Source organism: Stenella coeruleoalba (assembly GCF_951394435.1).
Source record: "Stenella coeruleoalba genome assembly, chromosome: 8".
In the NCBI taxonomy this organism is placed as follows: domain Eukaryota; kingdom Metazoa; phylum Chordata; class Mammalia; order Artiodactyla; family Delphinidae; genus Stenella; species Stenella coeruleoalba.
The window spans coordinates 99,876,715-99,902,805 of NC_137154.1; the positions used below are offsets into that span (position 1 = coordinate 99,876,715).

The 26,091-nt window shown below is 51.0% G+C and overlaps 1 protein-coding gene across 1 annotated transcript in view; it reads left to right on the forward strand.

The window, feature by feature from the left end:
* PKNOX2 (PBX/knotted 1 homeobox 2) overlaps nucleotides 1-26,091 on the forward strand; it is a 255,030-nt gene that overhangs the window by 192,589 nt on the left and 36,350 nt on the right. Inside the window, exons 5-6 of the mRNA XM_079928826.1 lie at nucleotides 2,362-2,501; nucleotides 20,169-20,340. Coding sequence (XP_079784952.1) covers nucleotides 2,362-2,501; nucleotides 20,169-20,340 — 312 coding nt within the window. The remainder of the gene's footprint in view (nucleotides 1-2,361; nucleotides 2,502-20,168; nucleotides 20,341-26,091) is intronic.

The following is a 26,091-nucleotide window of genomic DNA, read 5'->3' on the forward strand; positions in this document are numbered from 1 at the left end:
AGTTGAGGAGAAAGCATGTGGCATCTCCTAGAAGCCCTCCTCCCTCTGACATCTCTCCTCTAATTGTCATCCTTTGGGTGTAGCTTCCTAATCCACACAATTGTCCACCAGACCACATCGCTCCATGTTTTCCACGAGGATATCGTGGGAGGTACCTTGCTGAGGTCATTTACACCATGTAAATGAGAGTGTCTACCATTTTCCTGATCTGCCAGCTCAGTGATCATGTTAAACCCAGAACTGGGCTCCATTATAGCAGGCATTCATCCTAGTCACCCCAGTGCCTAGTACCTGGTGGCGACTTGAGAAGTATTGGGAAAGTTGCATTGGTGAATGAAAGAAACTAGCCCAGATCAATGTGAAGATTAGAAGTATACTTAGTTTGTCTGATTCCACCTTATTTCTGTATTTTGAAAATTAGAACAGCATTTGTTTCTACTTTCTTCCTTATAGCACCTCTTTAATACTCATGAATCCTAAAAGGACACCAGTTTGCTTACTGATGAAAAGGAGGAACTTAGGAAAGTTGAGGGATTTGCTCAAAGTCAAAAAGCTATTAACAGGAGACAGTAAGAGTCAAGCATGGTACCCTGCTGGCCTCAAGGTACCATGATGCTCTGTCTAGCACTGAGTTTGGGAAAGTTCCCCCAGCTCAGCTAACAGTGACAAGGATATTTCTTCCTAACAAAAAATGATGGGGATACAGTATATTTCTTCTATAGTCTCAATTTTATTTACCACCCATCACTCATTAATTCATTCACTTAACAAATATTTGTTGAGCATTGACTAGTGCCAGGCTATTCTAGACCCTCGGAACACAACTGTTAACCAGCCCTCTTTAAGCTTACATTTGAGTTGGAGGTGGGAGAGAAAATAACTTAGCAAGTAGATATATAGTATCTGGTCATGATAAGGGCTATGAAATATATAGTCATAATAAGGGCTGTGAAATAAGGCAGAGTAAGGGGATAGCAGGGGCAGAGGGACTCTATTTTACTGTGAAGATGTGCCACGTGAACAGAGATCTAATGAAGAAAATGAGACAGCAAGTGTTTTGTGCTTGTATTCGTGCAAGTACAGTACTCTTTCTTCCAGAAAGCAGGGACCTAGATCATATGATAAACTTTCCAGCTGTGAAGTATACGATTCTTTCAAGGTGTGTTCACTTGTTTATTCCCTCATTCATTTTCTGAGCAAACACTAAGCATCCAGTCTGTGTCAGTTGGGTGCCGGGGATGAAGGTGTGAACAAGGTATTAGCTCGGGAGGCAGACAAGGGCGTCAAGTCCAAGAACACAGTGGGTGAGAGCTGTCAGGCTCTGTGGGCTGGTTGGAGGAAAGCAATAGTTGAGGCATGTCACCACACGTGACATTTCAGGGATCCATTTAAGGAAAATAAAATATAAAAGCATTAAGTTCTGTTATGATGGTTACCCAAAATTTAAAAGCCATTTAACCACTTCTTTAAATGAAATCTTATACGGAAAGTCCAATATAGAATATATTTTTAAAAGGTGCTCTGATTGGCACAAACTTGGGAACCCAGGGGCACCTTCAAAAACATGTAACATAGGAGGAGAACTACTACGCTAAATATTTGTTATGGCTAAGAACAGAAATCTGTTCATCGTCACTACAACCTGCTTATCTTCAAGTGCCCAGGTAAACCAAATTTGCAGAACACTCAACTGTCAGTCAAAACCATTAAAAGTTACCTCTGGCTTGTGTTAAAAGGGATAAACCTCTGCCCAGTTGAGAACTGACTCAGCTATTTTTTTCCTGCTCTCCAAAGTCATCAAATCAAACCTAACACTGCCCAGTACAGCCCAAGTGACTCATAAGCACAATTTGAAGGTTCATCATTCTGTCTTTTTCTGCTTCTGGCCAGAGGCCACCACCTTAATTTGCATTAAGAACCATCACTTTTATTTTATTTTTTTACATCTTTATTGGAGTATAATTGCTTTACAATGTTGTGTTGGTTTCTGCTGTACAACAAAGTGAACCAGCTGAATGTACACACAGATCCCCATATCCCCTCCCTCTTGAGCCTCCCTCCCGCCCTCCCCATCTAGGCCCCCAGCCCCTCTACGTCGCTTTTAAAGTGAGCTCACTTCCACACCACCTGATTTTGGATGGTCCTAAATCGTTCCCCAGAATTTTCTCATTTGAGGAAACACCAGCTTTCCTCCCACTGCAGCATATGTACAAATGGACGCTCGTTATACCCTCACATTTCTCTCGTACACGTTCTCTTATCCACACACACACCCCACAGGACGAGGTGGACCTCACAGTTCCAGCCGGGGAACCAGTGGTCCTGGCCCTACTAACCCACGCCTCCTCTCTGTCTCTGCAGATGACGGCGACCGCTCAGGCCCCCTCTAAGGCCCAGGCTGTCCACATCGCCGCACCCTCGGCTGCTGCCAGCACACCTGTGCCCAGTGCCCCCATCGACCCCCAGGCCCAGCTGGAGGCTGACAAGCGAGCTGTGTACAGGTAGGAGACACTTCAGCCGGGCCATGCGCAGGAGCCCCCAAGTGGCCTCAGGCCCAGCTCAGCCATGAGAGATGTGAGTGCAGGCCAGCTGGTGGGCTCATGGAAGCCAGTAGCCAGGGCCAGGTCCCTTCTCTCTGAAGTCACTCCAGAGAGCCCTCAGCTGGCCATGCAGGAATTGTCCAGGGAGGGAGATGAGGCCTGGGCTGTGTCTTCCAGGAGGGCCTCTTCCTCAGCCCAGCTGGGGAGATGAGCCCTGACGAGCATCAGAGCCCTCCACTCAGTAAACGGGCAGCTGCCTCGGGACTGTCCTGGCCCACGTGCCCCGTCGTTGCCTTCATTCCAGCACTCGCCATCCAGGACTCGGTTGTGAGCAAAGCTTTAGTACGCCTGGAAACCACCGGGAGCGCTCGTCAGAACACATGTATCTGGACTCCGTGCTCAGAAATGCTGAATCAGTAGGTCAAGATGTAGGAGGAGGGTGTGAATGTCTAGCAAGCATTCCAGGCGACTCTAATGCGGCTGGGGCTTGGCCCACACTGTGATTCATGGTAGCCTTTGGTGTTTAGCAATAGAGGTTGTACACGACTGTGTAGGCTCTGGCACCCTCCCCGAGATGGGCGGTTTGCTGAGAGCAGGTGGCTTGCCTCGTTTTACTCTGCCTCAGCTCCTTGTACCCAGGGCTGGGCCCTGAATGTAGCAGAGGGTGGGAAGGGCTCAGGGAAATTCCGGTCTGTGCTGTGTACGTTGTTGAGGTGAAGATGCGGTCCTCTGAGGGCAGACCTGAGTGAGGTCCCAGCAGGGATTTCAGTCATCCTTTGTCCATGGGGAGCCCACATCACTAAGAAAAGATGCCCAAGTCAGCACTCAGTGTTGAGGCTGGACCCTCGCTCACATTCGCTCGTGTGAGCACATACATTCGCGTGCATCAGCAGTGGGGCCGAGCGTGCGCTGCAGCGGGCGCTAACTCCAGTCACACGTGGACTGGCCCACCCAGCCCTGCCCATGACAGTGGCTTTATGGCAATGGTGGTAATTATTGCCGTTATGATCATTCTCACTGGCATTATTTTTAGTTACTCAGATGAGCTGAATGCCTGTAATGCCAACAGTTGGGTGTCCAAAGCAGTGGGCCCTGATCCCTAGGTCCTGACACAAGGCCTGGATAACACAGCTCCCGGGCCCCAGCCTGCCCGGCGCACAGGCCAGGCCCAGCTCCTGTGGATAGAGACCTCTGCCTTGGGCCCCAAAGAATGCCAGGATCTGGTCACAGGACCTGTCAGAGACCCTGAGGAGGACCCCAGCTCCCCTGCCCCCAGCATGGGATCTACACTCCTGTCCTCCCTTCACACTTGCCTTGAACCCTTGCTATTAGCACGTGGAGGCGTTGTGCTGGGCTCCAGGGGAAAGAGGTAAATCATAAAGGTTATGCACGGGCTGTTCCCTGCCTCTCCAGGAACGGAGACATAATGCAAACAAGAAACCAACATAGAGTGGTCAGAGCTTTGACGGACAAGGCTTCACGGGGGAAGCAGTAGAGTCTGATCTTCAAGGCTGAGTAAGAGAGCTCAGCAGGAGGAGAAATGGGGGGTCAGGAACTTCCGGCAGAGGAGAGCCTGGTGTGTTCCCAGGACGGCCAGTGGCCAGAGCAGCTGGGCGTGGGAAGATGAGGCTGCACAGGGCCTGTAGCCTCACCTTGTGCCTGGTGGCGGAACAGAAGCAGGGAGCGAGAGTGGCCTGGCCTCTGAAAACTGCCCCGTGGTCTGATGACTTTGGGTACAGTCATCACACCCCCTTTAAATCCCTGCTGCTCCAAGTGCGGTCCATGGGCCAGAAGCATCGCGTCACCTGGGAGCTCATTGAAGACGCAGAATCTCAGGCCCCACTCGACCTGAGGATTCCTGATCTGCACTTTGACAAGATCCCAGGTGATTCATATTCGCACTGGAGACGGATCCCTGACACCTTCTCGGACCCCCAGGGGCAGGGACCTGTAGTGAGCACAGATCTTAGTCTAGAAAGACCCCAAATTAGTGGCCTAACATAAAGTTTCTGGAAACCTAGGCTTGAGCCCTACCTCCTCCTTGTACTCGTCTCTCTGAGCGTTGGTTTCAGGACAGAAGCTAATCAGTGGTTCGGCAAGAATTACGAGACAGCCCATGTCAGCACCTGGCTCCATGTCTGGCACAAAGCAGACGGTTCCCTGGTTCCTGCCAATGGGCTCCACGTGCTCCATAGCCCTTCCCAAGATCCCAGGCTCAGACCCCACCCAGGCCCAGCCAGGAGGTGGGCCGCGTCCCCAAGGGAGCTGTCCACCATGACGTCACCTGAAGTACAAAGGCCCAGATCTTCCCTCAACCAACATGCCTCACCTCCACATCTGAGATTCACCCTCTCCCACGGGGCTGTCACCTCACAGCCCATGGCATTTGAGCAAATTATCTCTGCAGCGGTCTGACCATGAAGAAGAAATCCCAGGCTGGGTACCACCAACAGTCCAGCCAAACAAGGCTGCCTGGCATCTCAGGACGACGGAGCAGAGGGACATCAGCACCCTTGCCCAGTTCTTTCTTCTGCAGCCCTGCTTGCCCCAGGGCCCCCAGGGTGCCTCCCATGACCACCCCTCTCCCATTAGTGCCAGCCGCCCTCTCCACCGCCCTTGGGGGCTGAGGGGAGACACTCCACCTCCCATAGGGTCGGGTAATTCTAATTAGATCTGCCCGCCTGGGGCGGCCTGGCTGCTCAAAGCACCTCAGGGAGTCGGCATTTCATGTCCATAAATGTACGCATCCCCTCTCCACGGAGATTAGTGCCCGCGCTGACTTTTGGGTGTCCCCGCCGAGGCCCCTCCCTGAACTACTTCGAAGAACGAAGGTGGGGGAGGCCCCTCCCTGGCCAGGCCCGCAGGGCGGCATCGGGCAGTGCTACAAGAGGGTGGGAGCCTCCTGGTGCCCTGAGGTTTTATTTGTGTAGGAGGATGTGTTGATGAAATGTATTGGTTCTTTCTGATGTGGAAACTCTGCGTGTGGGGTGGGGGGAGGGGGGAAGGGAGGCAGAGTCTGTCTTTAATTGGATCATACCAGAGCATCATCTGGGCTAATCAGCAAGGCAGCCGGGAGCTCCCGCTCAGATTAATGATTGCAGTCTAATCCGAGCAGACCCCATGATTGGATGCACATCGCGGGTAATTGTGTTTGTGGCCCAGGAGCAATGCTGAGAGGGGTCTGCCGAGGGGAGGCCCCATGGAGCGGGGACCGCAGGCTTGGACCCAGCTCAGATCTCTCCTAACGCAGGTGCACCTCACCCCTGGGGTTTTCCCCCCAAGAAGTTAAAATTTAGCTTGGACCACACCTCCCCACCTCTCCACCGGTGGGCGGTGGGCTGGACGGTGTTAGGTGGCGGGGAGCTTGGAGGTTAGGTTGCCAGCAGCACAGAGACGGGGCCAAGAGGGTGAGGTTGATCCAGCTTTCACTGTCCCTCCTCCCCTCCAGTCTCTGCCATTCCCCTTTGAAGTGAGTGGGTTCCCATGGAAACCGTGATGTCCTGGGGAGCAGAACAGTGGCAGGAGCTGGGCCTGGCCAGGTGCAGTGGGGGAGGAGGGGGCTCTGCTGAGACGGCTCTGCGCATGCTGGGTTCCGCCCCTGAGGCTGAAATACTGTCTGGGGACCCAGGAAATGGCCCGCCGGGCACTGCAGAAGTTACCTGTTAGTGACAGGAAGTGCTGGCCTGGAGGCAGGAACAGCGAGAGAAGGGTGGGGACAGCTGTGCTTTGCTTCTCCAGGAAAAATGCCAGAGAATTGAGCTGCGAATCAGGTGCGGAGGGTGAGGTGACTGCAGGACCCTGTGTCTCTCCTTTGTGGCGTTAACTCACAATTGAACGGATTGTGTTAATATTAGTTCTGTTTCCACCACTAGATCGTTACCTCCATGAAGTCAGGGTCTATGCGTTTTCATTGATTGATCCCCAGCGCCTTACACCATACCTTAGACCCAGCAGCTTGGACGAGCATGTACTAAAGCAGGGCCTGTTGAGCGGATTCCTTAAGTAGGCGAGGCAGAACCCGTCCATAGTCCATGGTTCCAGGCTGGTGTGCTGGCTAACTGGCTCCGGGGGGAGCGGGGAGGGAGAGCCCCCATGTAGCACCTGTCGATTTCCGTGGTGTAACTGCATCCACCATGGCCCATTTCAAGCTACCAGTGCGCTGCTGAACAGAGGTGGGAAGAGATGCACACAGTCGGCTCTCCCCAGCCTCAAGCACAAACCCCTGCGGGTAGCCGAGTTACAGGTGCCCAGTTTGACCAGCACCTTGACAGCCGACTTTGTGGAATGCTTTAACTCATAGCATTAGCCACGATCCTACACGCGTTGGCCCTCACTGACCTGTCTGGCCCACTCCCCGGTTCTAAATTTGAAATGTTCCCACTTAACGCATTAATGCTTAGAGGCTGGCCCAGAATAAGCGCTAGGTAAGTGTTTCTCACCCGAACCCCAAGGCAGTGAATCTGCTCCTTCCTAGATTCCACCCAGTGCCGTCCAACTCTTAACATCTGCTTGAGCAAAGCCCTGATGCCTCCACGTTCTCCAGGTAGATTCCAAGGCTTTCCTGTTTCATCCGTTAATGAGTTCCTTCCCAGCAGCTCCAGAAACCCCACATCAAACCAGTCTTTAGTTTCTCAGCTGTCAGAGTCTCGGCCTTTCCGTGTAGTGTTTGTAGTTCTTCCTGTCAGTCTCATCTCTCTGTAAACCACACTCAGAGCTTCTGCCCATGTGGTACCCAGCCCTAGACAGTTCACGCTGAAGTCCACTTCTAGTTCAACGAAAGCAGTACACATTGCTAAGGCCTTGTTTATAATACATTTGCCCCTGTTGCATTCAGACCGGATCCCTCTAGAATCCACACTTGTTTAGGGAAAGATCAGAACGGGGCAGTAGGCCATGTTCAGATCGCTCCCTTGAGACTATCCCTCTAAAGTCACTGAAGTTCGGGCTCGATCCTAATGGTCCCATAGCTAGAGGGACAAAGGCCATAGAGCAGCTGTGCTGAGCTGTGGGACAAGGTCTAAAAATAGATGTGGTGATAACCAGCTTGGTCGCCTTGGGAAAGTTAGTCCCTCTGAATCTGTTTTCTCAACTGTAAAAAAGGACATAGTCACAGCTAGACTAAAATGAGATGATATATGATAATATCTAACACACAGATCAGTGTTTGCTGCCTGGGGTGGGATGGGATGGGGGTGTTTTAAACAAAGGGGCCAGCATGGTCCCCGTGGCCTTTTCAGCATGTGAGGCATCTGGGCATTCAGGGAGGTGAAATCCAGGCTGCAGATTAGGGCCTGTGGACCTCGATCGCCTGGGTTTCCATTCTGGCTCCGCCACTGGGCAGTAAACCTTTCTGGGCCTCTGTTTCCTCATCTGTAAAATAGGACTGAAAATAGTGCCATCTCTTCATTAGGTTGGTCATGAGGATGAAATGAGATAATACCATGAAGTGCTGGATAAAGAAGCTGGCATGTGGAGAGTACTCTGCAGCCGTTAGCTGCTATGAGATGTTTGGGGGAATGGAAACAGGGGTTGGTCGGGCTGGAAGGTAAATGCTGAGGGGCGATCCAGCAAGAGGCAAGACAGTTAAGGGCTCCCAGCTGAGTGGTCCTGCACCGCGGTTCAATTAAACATTTACTGAGCTCTGCTACGCGGAAGCATCGTGTCAAGTTCCAAGAGGGGTTCTGAATTAAAAAGAATCAGTCCAGGGAGCGGCAAGAAGATAGGATAGGAAGTAGCTGTAATATAAAATTGGCAACATCTAATGGGCTCAAAAAACTCTATGTGGAATTGACTGCAAGGCCTCTGGCCCACAGTGCAGTGTAGGAGAGTAGCACTGCTTTTCCCAAGGGAGGTGAAGCCCAAGGGAAATGATAGCCAAGCGGCCTCTCCTGGGGCCGGGCTGGTGAATGGGGAGGCGGGAGCCCCTGGGCTTGGGGCTGGGCAGAGGGGCTGGCTGCTGTGTGACTGTCCTCTTTAGCAGTTGCCTGGTCAGGACCCTGGGAACTGGTACTTCCTAACGAATTGTCTTTGAGGGAACTCTTCCACCTTGTGACCAAGGGGTGTTCTGTCTCCAGGGAGCTGACCCCGGGGCTTAACCCTGTGCCTTCCCTGGCATAGAGCTTGGTCATTCCTGGGACGTGCTGGGTGAGGTGGCCTGAGAAGGGTGTGGGAGAAGTTTAGCCATTCCAAGCAGAAGAGTCAGGACCAGATGCTTCTGGACTAGGTGCTGGGAGCAGATGTTCCAGGCTGCATTCTGAGCTGGGTTTTATGGGCTGGGGCTCCAGCAGACACTCCTTGCGTTTGGAAGCAGTTGGATTCACTGACATCTGAGCAAACATAACTGTAGCTGTTGACTACAGTCAGGGGAGCGATCCTGCTGGAGCCGTAATCTGAAAGTCAACCCGTGCTCAATTCTTCCCCGGCACCAGACAAAGCCTGTTCCCTGCCCTTCCTGCCGGCATCTCGAAGGCCCTCACCCCGGACCCAGCCTCTGCACATGCCGCTGGCAGGCCCAGAGGCTGTGGCTGCCTGGCTCAGAGAGCAGGTGTGTTCAGAGGCAGCGGGTCCTGATCCTTCCACAGCTCACCACCTGGCCGAGGCAGAGCTGAGAAGTCCAGGTACCCCGCCAAGACAAGGCACACAGAGAAGAGATCCAGGAGCCTGGAATCCCAGTGACTTTTATCCTCACAAGGTTATGTTAGGATTAAGGGAGATAACCAATGCTAACAGCTGACAGTGCTTGGCACAGACAAGGCTTACAGTGAATGGTGGCCACAGTTGTGAGGAGTTACTGCGACAAGTACTAGATTGGATCGGTCCCCCTTACTAGAGGGAAGACACCAGCCATTGGGCCTCCCGCTGGTGCGAATGGCGGGGGGGGGGGCATCAGGTGGGGGCGGGGAGCCAGCAAGCTTGGCCTTTGAGGGCTCACATGGCCCATGGCTTCTCACCAGGGCTGGACTAAGCCAGTCTAGCCCTGCTAAGCCCCACTTTCTGATTTTCCCAAGCACTGGGCCATTTTGTGGTCACGTGGAAAGAACATAGGACTAAGACTTCAGCCTAAGCTCTGATTCTACCACTGAGCAACTCATGTAACCTCTTTAGATAAACTTTCCCACAGGGTAGGCCTAAGATGAGAAAATGAAAGATCTATAAAAACGTCAAAGCCTTCTCCAACACACAGAAGTATTATTATGAGAGAAAGTTCTTTTGGAAACCTGTTTGGTGAGGTAGAGACTGTCTTGTGCTGCACGGGTCCTGATGCTCAAAGGGTAAACGTGGCAGCTCAGTTCTGTGACCCCTGGACGCACAGGACTCAAGGCCAGTAGAGAAAAAGGGAGAGGAGGATGAAGTGATTCTAATAATGGTTCAAAAACAGCACCTGGGAAAGGGGGAAGAACACAAAATTTGGAGTTTGGATACCCAGATTGAAATCTCAACTCAGTCACTTATTAGCCTGATGTAATTCTTTAACCACATGGCCCCTCAGTTTGCTAATCAGTAAAATGGGAATAATAAAAATATTGGGTGTTTCAATGCAATAAGCACATGAAATGTAAGTTACGAAGTGCCACCAGATGTGTGTCACTGTCATTTTGCCATGACATAATGGATGGAGCTCCCCTTCCCACACCAGACCTTCCCCCAGTGCTTTCTTTTGGGGACTGGCTGGCTCTCTGGTGACTTGGATAGAAACTGCCTCTCACGAGCTGCCTAACTGCAGGAAAGATACTTCTGTTTTCTCTTCCTGAGTTACCTCCCCTTAAAATGAAGAGGCTGATCATGAAAAAGACAGGAGATAAGTGATAGTAAAGACGTGGAGAAGAGGGAACTCTTGTGCACTGCTGTTGGGATCGTATACTGGTGCAGCCACTCTAGAATACAGTATGGAGGATCCTTAAAAAATTAAACATAGAACTATCCTATGATCCAGCAGTCCCACTTTGGGGATCCAAAGGAAATGAAAACACTAACTCGAAAAGACATCTGCACCCCCGTGTTCATTGCAGAATTATTTATAATAGCCAAGGCACAGAAACCACCTAAATGTCCACTGATGGATGAACGGATAAAGAAGTTGTGGCTTATATATACAGTGGGATATTATTCACATGGAGGGACCTTGAAAGCATTATGCTAAGTAAAATACATCATAGAGGAAGGCAAATTCTGTAGGATCTCACTTATATGTGGGATCTAAAAAAAAACTTAGAGCAAAAGAGATTGGATTTGTGGTTATCAGAGGTGAAGGGTAGAAGGAGGGGGTAACGGAGGAGGGTGGTCAAAAGGTACAAATTTCCAGTTATAAAAGAAGGAAGTACTAGGGATGTAATGTACAACATGACGACTATAGCTAGCACTGCTCTATCATATCTAGGTAAGTTAAGAGAGTAAACACTAAGAGTGCTCATCACAAGAGAAAAATTTTCTTTTCCTTTTTCTCTTTTATCTGAGAAGATGGATGTTAGCTGAACCTATCGTGGTAATCATTTCATAGTATATGATACTACATGCCTTAAACTTATACAGTGATGCATGTCAATTATTTCTTAGTAAAACTGGGGAGAAAACGAAGGGGCTGGAGATGAGATCCTACCAGGTCTCAAATTTTAGGTTCTTTGTATTCTCGCCCTTGTAGACCAGCCTTAACAACTAGTTTGTTGAGATTTCACGTTTATTACTTTTTTTTAATGTGCCAGGAGGGAAGGGTGTGAGTGTGCATGCGTGTGTGTGTGTGTGTGTGTGTGTGTGTGTGTGTGTGAAGGGATGGAGACAAAGCAGACTGTGGCCTCCCCTGAGCCCCACACTCACCAGGGATGGACCTGTCCACCAACCTGGGGGAGGAGAGCTGGTTGGAGCCCAGGAACCCAACAGATGCAATTCCAATTTAGCAACAAGAAGAAGTCCTCTCCAAGGCAACCCAGGCGAACATACCGCCCACTGGGCAGGACTAAAAATACACCCGCATGGTTTCAACGTCACACCTGAAGTAAAAATACATCCAACCAGGAGCTGCTGGCTTGGTCTCCCCCACCCCACTCTGCTCTCTCCATCTGGTGCCTTTGAGGGGAGGAGAGGAGGGCTGGCCGAGCGCTTCCTTCACACTTACTCGTCTGCCCCTGAGACCCTGCCAGCCCTCACCCCACACACCCAGCAGAGCCCAGAGGAGAACTGGGGCCCTTTGTAGTAACTGTGGCTGAAGCTGCCAGATGGCTGTAGCTGACCTGGGTACCACAGGGGAGTGGATTCCGGGCCCGAAAGAACTTTAGGCTTGTGTCTCAGAATCTCCGCTTGCTGTCAGTGCTCGCTTCGTTCATTCATTTGTCCCCATTCGTTGATCCTCCAAATATTTATTGATCCTCTGCTCTGTGCCAGGCACTGTGCTGGAAATTCAGAGGTAAGACGAGTTCGTGGACCAGAGAAGCTCCCCATGTAGTGAGGAAGACAGATCTGTGCACAGACAACCGTAGTCAATAGAATTTAATCATTGTCCTGTGGGAAATAAAAATAAATTCTTACTGGCAGTGTTTTTTGGTTTCAAAAATGGGGTTCCGAGGTCCAGTAAGTTGTCCTTTGCCCCTCCTCCTCCTCTTTCTGTGCCTCTATTTGAGTTGGCATGTGGGCTTGTTTCCCTGCCAAATGAGTCAGTAGAGATGGAATTATACATTTATTGGAGTGGATAGCGTCCATGTTGACCTGAATAAGAAAAGGTGCCCCTGTGCCATTTCAGGGAAATGGAACAAGCGTTAATTGACAGCTTACTGAGTGCCAGACACTCTACTTGTTTCTTCATGTAATTCTTAACAATAACCTCTGTGGTAGGTGGCGTTATCCCTATTTTATAAAATAGGAAACTGAGGCTCAGAGAAATTCAGTAACTTGCCGCAGAGTCACACAATTAATTATCTGTCTCCAAAGTCTATCCTTGAGGGGGTGATGAAGGTGCCAGGAGCCCGGGGCCACCTGCTGTCTGTTCAACTACCATGTTCTCCACTGAGTCTATCCAGGAGAAACACTGACAAGAAAGCTGAGGCCATACTGTGAAGCACCGTGGTGTGCTCTGATGATACTGACTCTGTTTTATCAGCATCAAGGAGAGATTGCACTGTAGTTCTCAGAATGACTACTTGGAATGGGCCTTCTGGCCATGAAAAGATGCCCAGGAAAGGGGCAGGAGTCGTCCTGAAAGGTGCCTCCAGGGTATTGTCTCTGATTCTGTGATCTCAGTGACCTGACCTGGGGCACTAGAAATAAAGGGTTACAATGCCAGCCCCCGGGTAGGGTTTCCAGGGTGGTGGGCCTTTGACAACTTGAGACCTCCGCTGTGTGTGTCCGTGGAGACCAGGTTGGGTCACTGCTTGCCCCCCTTTACCCCCACCTCACTGGCCAGTGGCTGATGTCCTCTGCACAGTTCTGACCCTGAGCAGGCTCTGGTCCCACTGCCTCATCACCAAAAACCTCCATCCAGAAATGTTCCTTTCCTACTATGCATTCCCTCCTCTGGACCGTCCACTCTCATCCCAGCTAGGAAGGGTCAGAGGCTCTGACATCCCACCCCGTCCCCATCGGAGGAAGCAGCCAAGCCTCAGGGGGTGGTGAGCGCTGACACTGGGCTGTGAAGGGAGGTGCAGGACAGGCCTGGGGGCTCCAAGGTCAGTCACAGGGAGAGGCAGTGGACAGCCAGGCAGGCTGCCACACACTTGGCTGGACCCATAATTGAGGTCTGCAGTTCTGGCCAAGGTCACAAAGGGAGGGATGGCTGAGAGGCTCAGAAGTGACAGAGTGGCGTGACTGTGAATCACAACGTTTATCACCCAGAAAGGGAGCTCCACACTAATGTCCCCCCATGAGTGTGACTGTCATCGCCACCCCCAACCCCAGCTGTGGGGCTCTGTTTCTCTCTTCATATCTGTTCCGTGTTTCTTGTGTTCTTCGCGTTATAGCCTCTCTGAAGCGCTATTTAAAAAACAATTTTTTTTAATTGAAGTATAGTTGATTTACAATGTTGTGTTAGTTTCAGGTGTATAGCAAAGTGATTAAGTTTTATTTATATATATATAAGTTTATATATATATATATAAGTTTTATATATTCTTTTTCAGATTCTTTTCCTTATAGGTTATTACAAAATATTGAGTATAGTTCCCCATGCTGTACTGTAGGTCCTTGTTTGTTATCTGTTGAAGCTCTGTATTTTGGCATCCTTTCTTTTTCCTATCTCTGCTTCTCTGTTTATGGCCCTATGAGCAGAAAGAAATGTTAAAAAAAAACGTTTTTCTTAAGCCAAGTTGTCCAAGGAGGAACGAAGGGAAGCAGAACAAAGTCCACTTGTCTTCTTTTGAGTCCTTTTAGCAAAAGGAAATGAGCTTCAGCCTTATAGGGGAACTTGCAGTTAGATACGAGTATAAAAATTACCAAGGAAGTTATGGTCTCCATCCCAAGAGGTCTTCGAAAATGTTAGGGAAACCTATTGGGCCATCTGCGGTGAGAACATCTGTCTTGAAAGAGGGAGGAGTAAAATGGAAGGCGCGGAAGCTCTCCTGCCTGAGGATGCTCTCAGAAGCCTCACTAGAAATATGTGTGTGGGTGGGGGTATGAGGGGGGCCCGGATCGCTTTGCCCTCAAGAAACTCTGGGGCTTCAGCGAGGGGTCTCAGCCTCGCTGCTGCTGGAGAGAGGGTGACATTCAACTCTGCAAAGGGCTTCAGCCAAAATCCTGCCCTGTTTAGGCCCAGGCCCTTTGGGACGCTCCCAGAGGCAGCCCTACGCACCCTGGCCCCAGACTGGGCATTTTAGGCCCGCGAATTCGGGTGATGCAGAAAACAACGAAGGCAGAAATGTCAGAAGTAATTAAACCAAGCGATAGCTTAAACCCCTGTAGAAATCAACACCTCCGGTTTAATCACCTTCTTAAGCTAGCACAAGACTGCAATTCTGTGGAGAGGGGTTCTTTATTTCTCTGGATTGTTAACAAGAACTGTATATCTTGAGTTTGCTTTTGGTTCAGATGCGCCTGGGGAGAGGTGATGAGGGTGGGCCTGGGGGTGGAGACTCCGAAAAGAAAACAAGATATAATAAAATCTTATTTGAGGTCCTCTCTCGCCCCCCGCTCCTGGCACTGTCCGCACTCAGGGCAGCCCGCCCTCCCGGCACCCAGGCAGAGGCACAGTGCTGAATGTGATAAATGAGGCCATTAGAGAAATTCATTTCTCTTTATTAGTCTGTGTCAGATCCTTTCTATTAGTGGCTGGAAACGACCTCTCTTCTGCAGTAAAATGTCATGCCAGTTCACTCCTTTTATTTGTTCTGCACCAACGAGGCTCAAACTCTCCCTGAATTAGTGCAGTGAGATTTATTTTCTCCAAATTTTGAACGGCTTAAGAGAGATTTGCGGGGGTGGCAGGGGGGGTCGGTGGTGGGATGAACTGGGAGATTGGGATTGGCATATATACCCTAAGATGTATAAAATAGATAAATAATAACCTGCTGTATAAAAAAATAAATAAAATAAAATTCAAAAAAATAAAAATAAAAAAAGAGAGAGATTGGGCTGGAGGGGGCGGCCAGGTGGGAGGCGACACAGGAAAAAGCGTGGAGAAAGGTCGGGGAGGGAGAAGACGAGCTCTTCTGGAAGTCAGACGTCCTCGGCTCTCTGGAAATAAAGGCTAATGGCCATCTTTCACATCTCGTTCATCATCGTCCAGACACTGGGGACCGAGTTTCCACGTTTCTGCTTCCAGCCTCTGAAGGGTACTGATCCACGGTGGGAGAGATTTGGACAGCGGGAAGAGGAACTCCTTAAAACCCATTTTCTAGTTGGACAGACTGAAGCTCAGGGAAGGTCAAGAATGACAGGACCAGTATCCCACGCATGACCGGAAATCCCCCTTCCGATCCCCTGCCTGGCTCAGACAAGGGCATTCGTGTCCCGGGAGGGTAAAGTGCCCAGCCCTCCTGGTCTCTGCCCTAGTTACCCCACCCCACCCCAGGCCCGCAGTGGAGGCTGCTGGAAAGGACTCCTTGAAGGTGGCTTCCAGCCTCTTCCCCAGTCTTATGGGGTGATGTTGGAGGATAGCTTAAAATATAGGTCAACGCTTAGGCAGGTGTAGGATGGGCAACTGGGGAAGGGGCTGGGAACTGGGCCGGGAACAGCCTTAAAGAAGGCCATAGCATCACTGCAGCCACAGAACCCATCTGAGTCACTGGGAAACTGAGCCTGTTTCTCAGGGGTGGTACAGAGCATCTCAGCAGTCCCCGCACTTGAGGTAGCAGGTAGCGGTCAGGGTGATCGAGAGATGCAGGTGGACAGAGCACGGGAGCCACAGGCAGCCCTACCAACCCTGGCTGTGGTTCATATGAAAAGCTGTGGGTGAGCACAGATGTCATCCGAACTCCTGGGCTCAGGGATCCAGGGATCAGGGCGGGTGGAACCAGAGGCAGGAGGCTGGGGAGGGTGAGGTATGAAGGGAGGATTGGGGAACTGATAGTGCAGCTCAGGCAGGGAGGGGCTGGGGAGAGGGGCCATGGCAGCAACCAGGAGGCCTGTTCTGTGCTCCACGGGTCCTTGCTTAACTTGGGGGAGAGGATGGAAAGCACGTTTTCTTCTACTGAGAGATGACAGAAGCCATAGAAAACACCCCCAGATATGCCCTCGTCTCACACACACACACACACACATACACGCATGGGAGCTCTGACACCTGCAGGGGAGAGGTTTATAAAATGGACCAATGCTAGAGCTGTGCCTGGAAGGTGCACGCTGTCCCCCAGGGGAGGGGACAGTGCCTCCACCCCAGTCCCCAAAAGCCCAGCTCTGTGCGAGACCTCGAATCTAACTGCTGCTCACCTCTTCGACGTCATCTCCCTCCGTTCGCCTACCTTGCTCCAGCCACAAGCGCCTGGATTTTGTTCCAGAAACATGCCAAGCTCATTTCTCTCTGAAGTGCTTTGCGTTTTCCCCTGCTTGGCATGCCCCTCCCTCTGACCTTTGCCTGACTGCCTCCTCTGTCCTTCCAGGCTTAGCTCAAATGTCACCTCCTCAGAGAGGCCCTCCCTGATCACTCTCCTCCCTGCAGAGGCCAGGACAGTGGCAGACGAGCTCACCCTCTCCCCCCAGCCCAACTCCAGAGCTGGTAACTGGGAGACACAGTCACCGGCAGCTCCCTCCTCCCCGCCCCACATGTCACGCACGCTGTGTACACAAAACACATGATGCTCGCACACGCAGTGCATACAGATAACACGTAGCCCTGCACACACACTGCATACAATAGAGGGCATAGGCACCCTGTATTCACAGCACACAAACTCCGCACCCCAGCTCCATACACACAACCCATGTGCGCATAGTACAGCAGAGACGTAACACCGTGTGTGCACACGCAATAAAAACACCTGGGGCAACCCACTTACACAACGCTCACACTCACTCTCGTTGACAGCCTACATTCAACCCAGGTGCACACACGTGCACCGGCACACCCACACACCGTCAGCAGCTGCCCACCCTGCCTCCAGCCGGTGAGGAAGGGACGTGCAGTGACCGCGGCCGCCGTGGGGATGGGGCAGGGGCTGCGCCCCCCGCCACCTGGCACGATGCTGCGGATTATTAGTTCCTGGTAATTTAGTGCCCTTGTACGGAGTCGATTTGTGCCTTTCACTCCTAATTGATCTAGTGGCTGTTTAAACGGCAGCAGGCATCTGTTGAGAGTAGGAAGGTTCATAAGGCGCAATAATTCATAACACCGTCTGGAATTTGCCTTTCATGTCCCTCAGCTAAACCACTGCAGGTCTCTGCTTAAATCACAGCCATGAAGGCTTCCTTTGGTATTCCACTCAGGGCCGGGAGAATCTTGCATTAAACTGGGATCAGGTTAGATTAGACTATAATATGCTGCGGTATTAGTGGCTGCAAATGAAGACTTATACTGGAGTTTAACCCCTTCACCTGGTTTTCTCTTTGTCTTCAGCAGATGGCTGAGCGAACCCATTGTTTTCCCACCAGCCTCCTGAGGGGGCCAAATAGCTCTTCTAGCAATTTGGGGCTGCAGATGCGCTACCCTCAGATATTGACCCTTTTTTCCTCCAGACTGTGACCCAGCCTGCAGCCTTGGAGCCCAGCTATTTACGCATCAGCTCCCAAAACAAGGGTCAGGGAGATAATGTCTAGAGACAGCTTTGCCAAGCCACGCAGCTCATCTGTGGCAGGAATTCATCTCCCCTCAGCCCCCGCTGCCCCCGAGCTTGAGTAGAATGACCAGTAGGTATAGGTTTGAGTGTGGATGGGTCTCAGCACCTTCTGCCTTTCTGCCCAGAATTATTGGAATCCCAGGATGGGACAGGCTCACAGGGGTCCCCCATCAGCCTACAAACACTATGCAGGATGAATGTTCAGTCCTTCTCGGCATGTTTAATCATAGCGTGCTGGAGGGCAGAAGCATGATCTGTTTTCATTTTCAGGACTTACTGTGCTTTCCAATATGGTAGCCACTAGCCACATGTTGCTATCTAAATTAAAATTAGTTAAAATTAGACAAAATAAAAAATTCAGTGTCCTAGACACAAGAGCCATATTTTATTTATTTTTAATAGATCTTTATTGCAGTGTAATTGCTTCACAATGGTGTGTTGGTTTCTGTTGTACAACAAAGTGAATCAGCCATATGTATACATATGTCCCCATATCCCCTCCCTCTCGAGCCTCCCTCCCACCCTCCCTATCCCACCCCTCTAGGTGGTCACAAAGCACTGAGATGATCTCCCTGTGCTATGCAGCTGCTTCCCACTAGCTATCTAATTTTACATTTGGTAGTGTATATATGTCAATGCTACTGTCTAACTTTGTCCCAGCTTCCTCTTCCCCCACTGTGTCCTCAAGTCCATTCTCTATGTCTACGTCTTTATTCCTGCCCTGCCACTAGGTTCATCAGTACCATTTGTTTTTTAGATTCCATATGTTTGCATTAGCATACGGTATTTGTTTTTCTCTTTCTGACTTACTTCCCTCTGTATGACAGACTCTAGGTCCATCCACCATGGACGTTGCTTAAAAAGCTAAAAATAGAATTACCATATGACCCGGCAATCCCACTACTGGGCATATACCCTGAGAAAACCATAATTCAAAAACAGCCATGTTTTAAATGTCCATTGGCCTCATGAAGTTGGTGGCTACCGTATTGGACAGCAGAGATTGTAGAATGTCTTCATCACCTCAAGAAGTTCTGTTGGGCAGTGCTGGCTACAACATCCCCGTTGGCAGAAGCCTGGGGACCAGACCCAACATACATACTTTCTCCTCTCCCAGCTCGCAGAGCTCACTCAAAAAGAAGGGAGCTAGATGTTGTGGTTCCAGGGCACTGAGGTGAGCAACCAGAGAGGGATGTGCCGTTGCTTTTTGGGAACCATGATGGGAGGGAATGGGGCTCCAGAGTCCAGTGTCAATACCCATGTAAACACATGTGCACGTGCCGGGTGTGAAGACATAGTTGTTCACTCATGCTGCAGAGAAATGAGAACGAGATGCACTTGTATATGCAAATGGGGTCACACACCTAACATGTATATATTCAACAAAGATTTATTAGTGTCCACATGCCGCTGCTAGACTCTGGGCAGACAGTGAGGAATGAGGTGGGCTTGCTTCTTGCCCTCACGTAGCTGAGAGTCTAGTGCGGAAGACAGGTGGTAAAGCAAACAGCCCAGGGAGCCGTTGGCACAGGTTGAGGGGAGGGGCAGTCAGGGAACCTTCCCAGAGTGGGTGATGTCGAAGCCAAGACCCATAGAGTCGCCAGGTAAGCACTTCAGCTTACATCCATCCATCACAGAACCGTCACACACATGCGCACACTCACACTCACGTATTCATCATTCACTGGTTCATTGTCAGTCACCGAATATTTATTAAGTGCCTGCTATCAGCGCCAGGGCAAGGTCTTAAGGATACAGTGATCATTGAGACAGAGACAGCCTTGGAGGAAAACACTGGACAAATAATGATGCAAAGAATTATTTAATTACAGTTGTGCTAAGTGTGTGATGATAGAAACGTGTAGGGAAGTGTTACACGTGTGACTGGGGTGTCTGACCTAAACTGAGTCGGTCAACAGATGCAGGACAGGTGGAGACTTCTGCCCACCACGTGTGACGAGTACTCAGGTCCACACCCCGCCACGTACACTTGCAAACACACAGGTGCTGCCCTCGGCTGGCTCCACGCAGCCACGGGAGGGTGTGTGACCAACCACGCATGTTCACATCCAGCACTTTTCTGGACATTTCCTTCCCAGATTGACACTGAGCCAGAAATGGACACCTACTTCTGGGAAGGGTTATACCCAGCATGCCTCATCAAATATCTGTGCAGTTTCTCTGGACAAAGAGAAAAGTTAGGCCCCTGGTGGGGAGGGACAGAAGCCTCTGAGGCCCTAGGAATCAGGAGACTGAATTCTCTGTGCCAGGGCGTGAAATGCTGCCGTCTAGGCTGACCGTGGGGACTGGGGCCTTTCTCAGGGAGTGGGACCCTGGGAGAAGAAGTGACGGCAATGTGGGAAGGGACCCTGGTGGCATCTGAACCCCGATGGCAGCAAGTCTCTGAGTGCGCATGTGTGAGCTCTTGATGTCCCCGCAGGCACCCTCTTTTCCCGCTCCTGACGCTGCTGTTTGAGAAATGTGAACAGGCCACGCAGGGCTCGGAGTGCATCACCTCCGCCAGCTTTGACGTGGACATCGAGAACTTTGTCCACCAGCAAGAGCAAGAGCACAAACCCTTCTTCAGCGACGACCCAGAGCTGGACAACCTGGTAAAGACCCTGCAACCCCGCCCTGGCTAGGCTCTCCCTACCTTCTGATGCCCTCCAGATGCCCTAGAAGCGACCCTTTCATTCATGCATTCAACAAAGAAATTTGCATGCCCCCTGTGGGCAGGCACTAGGTGTACCCTTCCAGCATCAGAGAACCTTAAACCAAGAGTTGCATGCAAAGGGGTTGCTGCCAAAGCTCTCCCCTCCTCTGCCGCTGCAACACTAGTAGCATCACCTACAACCCCCTTGCAGTGCAGACGGGAGGAAAGGAGGGTCATGGCGCCCAGAATGTCTGGTGTAGCTGTTCCAAGAGCTAGAGCCCTGGCACGCTGGTAAATCTGTCTTGGGCTGCCCAGAGAGGAGCTGATGGCCATGTGCTACAGTGTGGAGGGTGGGGATGACAGGCACCGTCAAGCAGATCAGTGGATAGGAAGACCGGAAACAGAGTCACACTGAGCGGATCAGCAGATGTCCTGCCCATTTAGGGGGACGCAGTAGATCAGGCTCCCAAACCTAGCTTGTCATCCACATCATCACTACAGCTTTGAAAAGCACACGGGCCTGGGGCCCACCACCTGGAAACCGTGATTCAGTAAGTTTGGTGGGACCCGTGAAGGTACATTTTTAGAGGTTTCCCAGACAGCTGCAATCTTCAATAAGGCTTGGTAACCACTAGATTAGATGATGCCTGAAATTCTCATCTAGCCCTGGGAATCTTGTTGAGAAAGAGAGCTGTAGAGAGCTGATGAACAAACGCTCTGTTTGTTCATCATGACAGCGGTCATCCTGGGATTATTAACCACAGTTCTTGATTTTTCTGTGGGTGGATTACCGAGATGATGCAGGGTGAATTTGGAAACTCTGAAAAACTCTTTCTTCCACAAATTGATTGATTAGAGCACTGACCTCTTGCAGTCAGAGTTTAGTTAGTACCTACTCCCAAAAGAGAGACAGAATTAGAAAAGCAAATGTGACTCCAGAAAGGGAGGAAGAAAAACACACACACACAGTGCACCAGCAGAACAGATTTAAATGACGTGGGTATTATCCTGTGTTGGGTATTATCCACCCCACTGCTTCTCTCAAGAGTTGATTATGCTCCTTTATGGAGGCCAGAAGAGCTACCAGGAGAGCCCCCCAGCCTGGCCTGGAAAGTTGTGAAGTATTATGATGCGTTTAGAGGACAGAGGATAAGCACCTGACCGGGGTCGGGAGCGTTAGTGCAGATTTCTGGGAGCCGCAAATCCACCTCGGCTTGTGCCTGGCCCTCCCTCTCCCCTGGCTGGGATTGAGCAGACATCCTTCCCGGGAGCCCAGACCACTGTCTCTCAGGTCCCCTAGGACAGCTGTCCCCGTGCAGGTTCTCCCGTTGGTCCAGCAGTAAGTGCGGGCTGGCCTGGCCCTGCCCTGCTGTTCGGTTGCTCAGAATCTCAGAACCGCAATTGTGAATCAGGTCTTTAGAAGCTATACCGGCAGCAGCCATGGAACCAGGAAGTGAGGCAGCCGTTTCTGCAGGAGCTGGAATGGGCACTCCTCTCCCTTGACCCCAAAAGAGACTGAGGCCAAAATTGGTAGGAAATACCTACAATAGGCTGAGTAACATGAAAGAATTTACACCTTCAGAGGTAGGAGTCCTGGGGAAACAAACCTCACAGACCTTGCCCACTACCACCTGCCAGGTGAGCTATAGACGACCCCCCGAGGACAGCCTCTTATTCTAGCCCAGCCTGGAAAATACCAAAAAGTGTGGCCACCTCCCTGTTCTCCCCTGGCCCACACTACCTGGGTCTCTCAGAGTTCTGTTCACTCAAAAGACTCAGATTTCTTCATTAATCCAACAAAACTTGGTTACTGTCTGCTACGTGCCACACCTGACCTAGGCACGCGGATGCTGTAGGAGCTGCCCCAATGGCCCCTGGCCCCCGGTGCTCCCTGGGCCTCTATCTCAGGGGACTGCACTGGGAGTGGTCCCCTGGTGGAGCAGGCCTTGGACAGCCCACCTCCTCATGTGGACCTGATTTACCCAGAGTTAGCTGCAGTCAATGACTGATGGATGGGTCGATTATTTAAATGGAGACCATTGAAGGAGCCAAGGACCTCAGCCCAGCTACACAGCTCACCCTCTGGGTGACTTTGATGACAGCTCCTTTGAAGCTCAGTTTCCTCGTCTATAGAGCCAATCCGCCTGTCTCCTGTGACAGTCATAAAATATTCACGAGATGGCTTGTGGAACTAAGTGCATGGCACCCAGAAGGTTAAGGTCAAATGCAGTATCGCTAAAGCCAGGCATTCCAGCCACCTCACCTCACCTCCAGGCCATCAGAGAGACTGTGTGGGCTGAAGCCTGAAACTTTACCGGGCGTGGGGGGAGGGTGTCAGGCAGCGCCCTTTGCCACCCCACTTGTAGTCCTGCGTCGGGAGGGGAGAGATGAAGAGGCCGATCACAGGAGCCATCATTAGAACAAGAATCATGCAGCCAGCACAGCCGAGATGCACATAATTAGAAATTAGAAAAAGGTCAGATCGCGTCATTATCAGCTCAATCAGCCGCTGAGTGCCACAGCCAGTTAATTTGGCATCTGTGTTTTTTACAACCCCACACACGTAGCCCAACGGACTGTAACTCTTTATCCGGACAGATATACTGCGCAGCGGAGCAGGGACATAAAATGAGACCCCAAGCAAATGAGCTGAGATAATTGAGAGATTTATTTTTTATATATATGTGTGTCAGGGCGGCTTTCCTTTGCCCTTGAATGTTGACTTTCACAGATGGGATTGTCAGGAGGACACTAGGATCCCCCGAACTCTGTCCCGCGCTGGGCGCTCGGGTCCTGCCTCCTCCCCAGCTCCCCCAGGCCCACCACGGGCACGCGGGTCCTCCCCCTCCAGCTGGTCCCCTCCTCTCGTCCACGCAAATCTCTGTGTCTACCTGCCCCGCTCCACGGTCTCTCAGACGAGTTCCCATGGGCACTGCTTACTAAGCTCTGCCAGAGACGCTCAGAGACCAGAGAAGTTCCCAGAGTATAGGTTTCTGAAGGAACCTCCCTTCCCGGTTAGCCAGCTGCCCGAAAAGAAACTTAGAATCCCAAAACGCTGGTGGGGAAACCACAGGCGTGGAAAGCAGCCCATTTTATAGATGGGGACACTGGAGTCTGGAGAAGGGCAGAGACTTGTCAGCATCCAGGTCTGCTGGCTCCTTGCACGCCATCACCCACCTCTCTGCTTCCCGGGGGGTAACAGACGCCTCATTTATACAGGGTACCACCAGCATCTCTCCCCCTGGTACCCACGCTCTCTGAGCCTCTCCACCTCCCCATTTCAGTGCCATGCGAGTGGCTTTCCACCCCCATGGTGGCTAAGCTGCAATGCTCCCCCGGGGATACCCTCACTCCAATTCCCACACCCACCCAGCGTTCACCAGGCCTCTGGCACCTGGCCCTTGGATCCCCTGCTTGGGCCCAGCAGCCTCTGACTGGCAGTTGGTCCAGTCTGTAAAATTCGCAAGTTCCCCAAACCCCTTTGAAAGGTGAAAGCTTTTTGTTTTATGAAATCTGATTTACGGGCCCCCAGTGCAGGGCCGAGGTTTTATATATTATGCAGGATTTCAAACCGAAGCTCTAAACGTACGGTTTCAGTTTCATGCATGGAATTTTTTTATGTGTAACTTTTTTAACACTTACGGGGCACGTTTTAATGAGACCCTGGTGTGGCTTAAGGGACAGATTATAGCTGCCTGACCGCAAAACCAGCTCCAAAATGGGGCCCCCCAGGCCCCTGGGCCCACTCTGAAGAGGCAGGGCCAGAGGCCAGAGGCTGTGAATAAGGAGGCCAGGCAGAGCCCTGGGCCCACCGAGACCGCGGGCGGCCCCCTTCAGAGAGCCATTCCCTTCGGCCTCCCGCCCACACTCTCTTCGCCTTGACGGTAGCAGAAAAATCCCACAAGACACCAGAACAGGGAAAGGAAATAATAATCAAAGCCAGTAATAACTAACATTTATAGTGCACTTACTGGGTGCCAGGTGCCGTTCTGAACACTTCACCTGTATTATCTTATTTAATTCTCTTCTCAGACCCACAGGCACAGATTATTATTATCCCCGTTTTAAGATGAGGAGATTGAGACACGAGGTGAAATCACCAGCTCAAGACCACACAGCACATACGTGGGTCAAATACAGGCGTGGAGCCCGGCCCACGCTCAGCAGTGACGCAGCCCTAGAGCCAGTCTTTTCTTAGTGCTTCCTCTGCACTTGTCTTTAGTTCTTTTCTGGCCAGATCTCATTTTGTCCTCAGTACGACTCTGAGGGGGTTGCTGTCGCTATCTTACTTTACACATGAGGACACCGAAGTGCAGAGATCACGTGAACTGTCCAGAGCGTCCCAGTAAGTGGAGGACCCCAGACCTAGCCTCCAAAACCTGCTGTTCTCTAGCACCCAGCTCTGCTATTGAATTCTCACCATAGCCCTATGAGAGGGTTATCATTATACCCATTTTACAGAAGGGGGAATCCAAGACCGAGAGCCCTATAGTCAGTAAGTTACAGAGCTGGGGTTTGCGCCAGGTGGGTGTAGCTCCTGAAGCCCACCTCTTTCCCCTGAACCACAGTGCTTCTCCAAACTCTGGGGACGTGGGAAGGCGAGTGCCACATTGTGACTTGAAAGCATTTGACTTGTCCTGCGAGGTGGCCTCCCTAAGCAGCCTACAGGCTCTGGACTTCACCTTTCTTCCATGTCCCAGGCCTTGTTCCAGTGACCCCACATTTCCAACTGCTCAGGCCAGGTCCGGCTGGTCTGGTCTGGTCTGGAAAAATTCCTGAATAGATTTTAGCTTTGGCTGACCTAGTGACATGCAGGAAGCGTCAGAGCACTTCAAGGAATGTGTGTTTCCCAATTTCTTCATCCGTAAATGAGGGAGAACATTCCAGCTTCCCAAATTGCAGAAGGAGGAGAGGGTAAACAGAATCTGCCCTCCAGGGCAAAGCTACCTCCCTCCCTAATTGCTGCCTGGAATCTTGCTGGCTACCTAATCTCTGAGCCTTGATCTCCTCATCTCTAGCAGAGTGGTAACAATGCCTGTGTGTCCCCATGTTTCTGAGACTCACATGAGGTAATGGAGAGAGAAGCATTTTGCAAATTGTAAAGTGCTACGGATATAAATGTTTTGAAAGGCAAGGACAGTACTATCAAATGAAGAGGCCGCAATCCTACGAGAGAGGCCACTTTTCGGAAAAGTATTTGATGGTGGGGGGGAGGGGCGTGTTGGCGTAAGAATCCACATAGAGCACACAGCTCCTGTGTGCCCAGGACATACGTGTACATGATCTTATTCAGTGTTCACCACAACTCTACAGTGTAAGTATTACCTATCAGCTTACATTTATAGATGAAGTTAAATGACTTGTCCAAAATACCCCGGGCAGCAAATAGTAGATTCAGGATATCATGCCACGCGACTTCCCAGAAAATTAGAGGCCCCGGTCCTGCGGGCTTTCCTGAGACTTGTGGGGCTCGTGTGCTGTGATATGAGACTGAAATGCAAGGGTGCATCTCGTTTTGCTTTCGTGAAGCCCTCTGCTCAGAAGAAGAGGGCTGTTTTTTTCTTTTGAAAGAGAAGGGAGGGAGAGAAGCTGAAAGATGAAGCAAAACTGAGAGAAAAGGAATGAAGGATCCACTCATCACATTTGATGACGATGTTAAATTAAATGGAATTGTTATTGCACTAGAAGATTTGGAATAACTTTTTACATG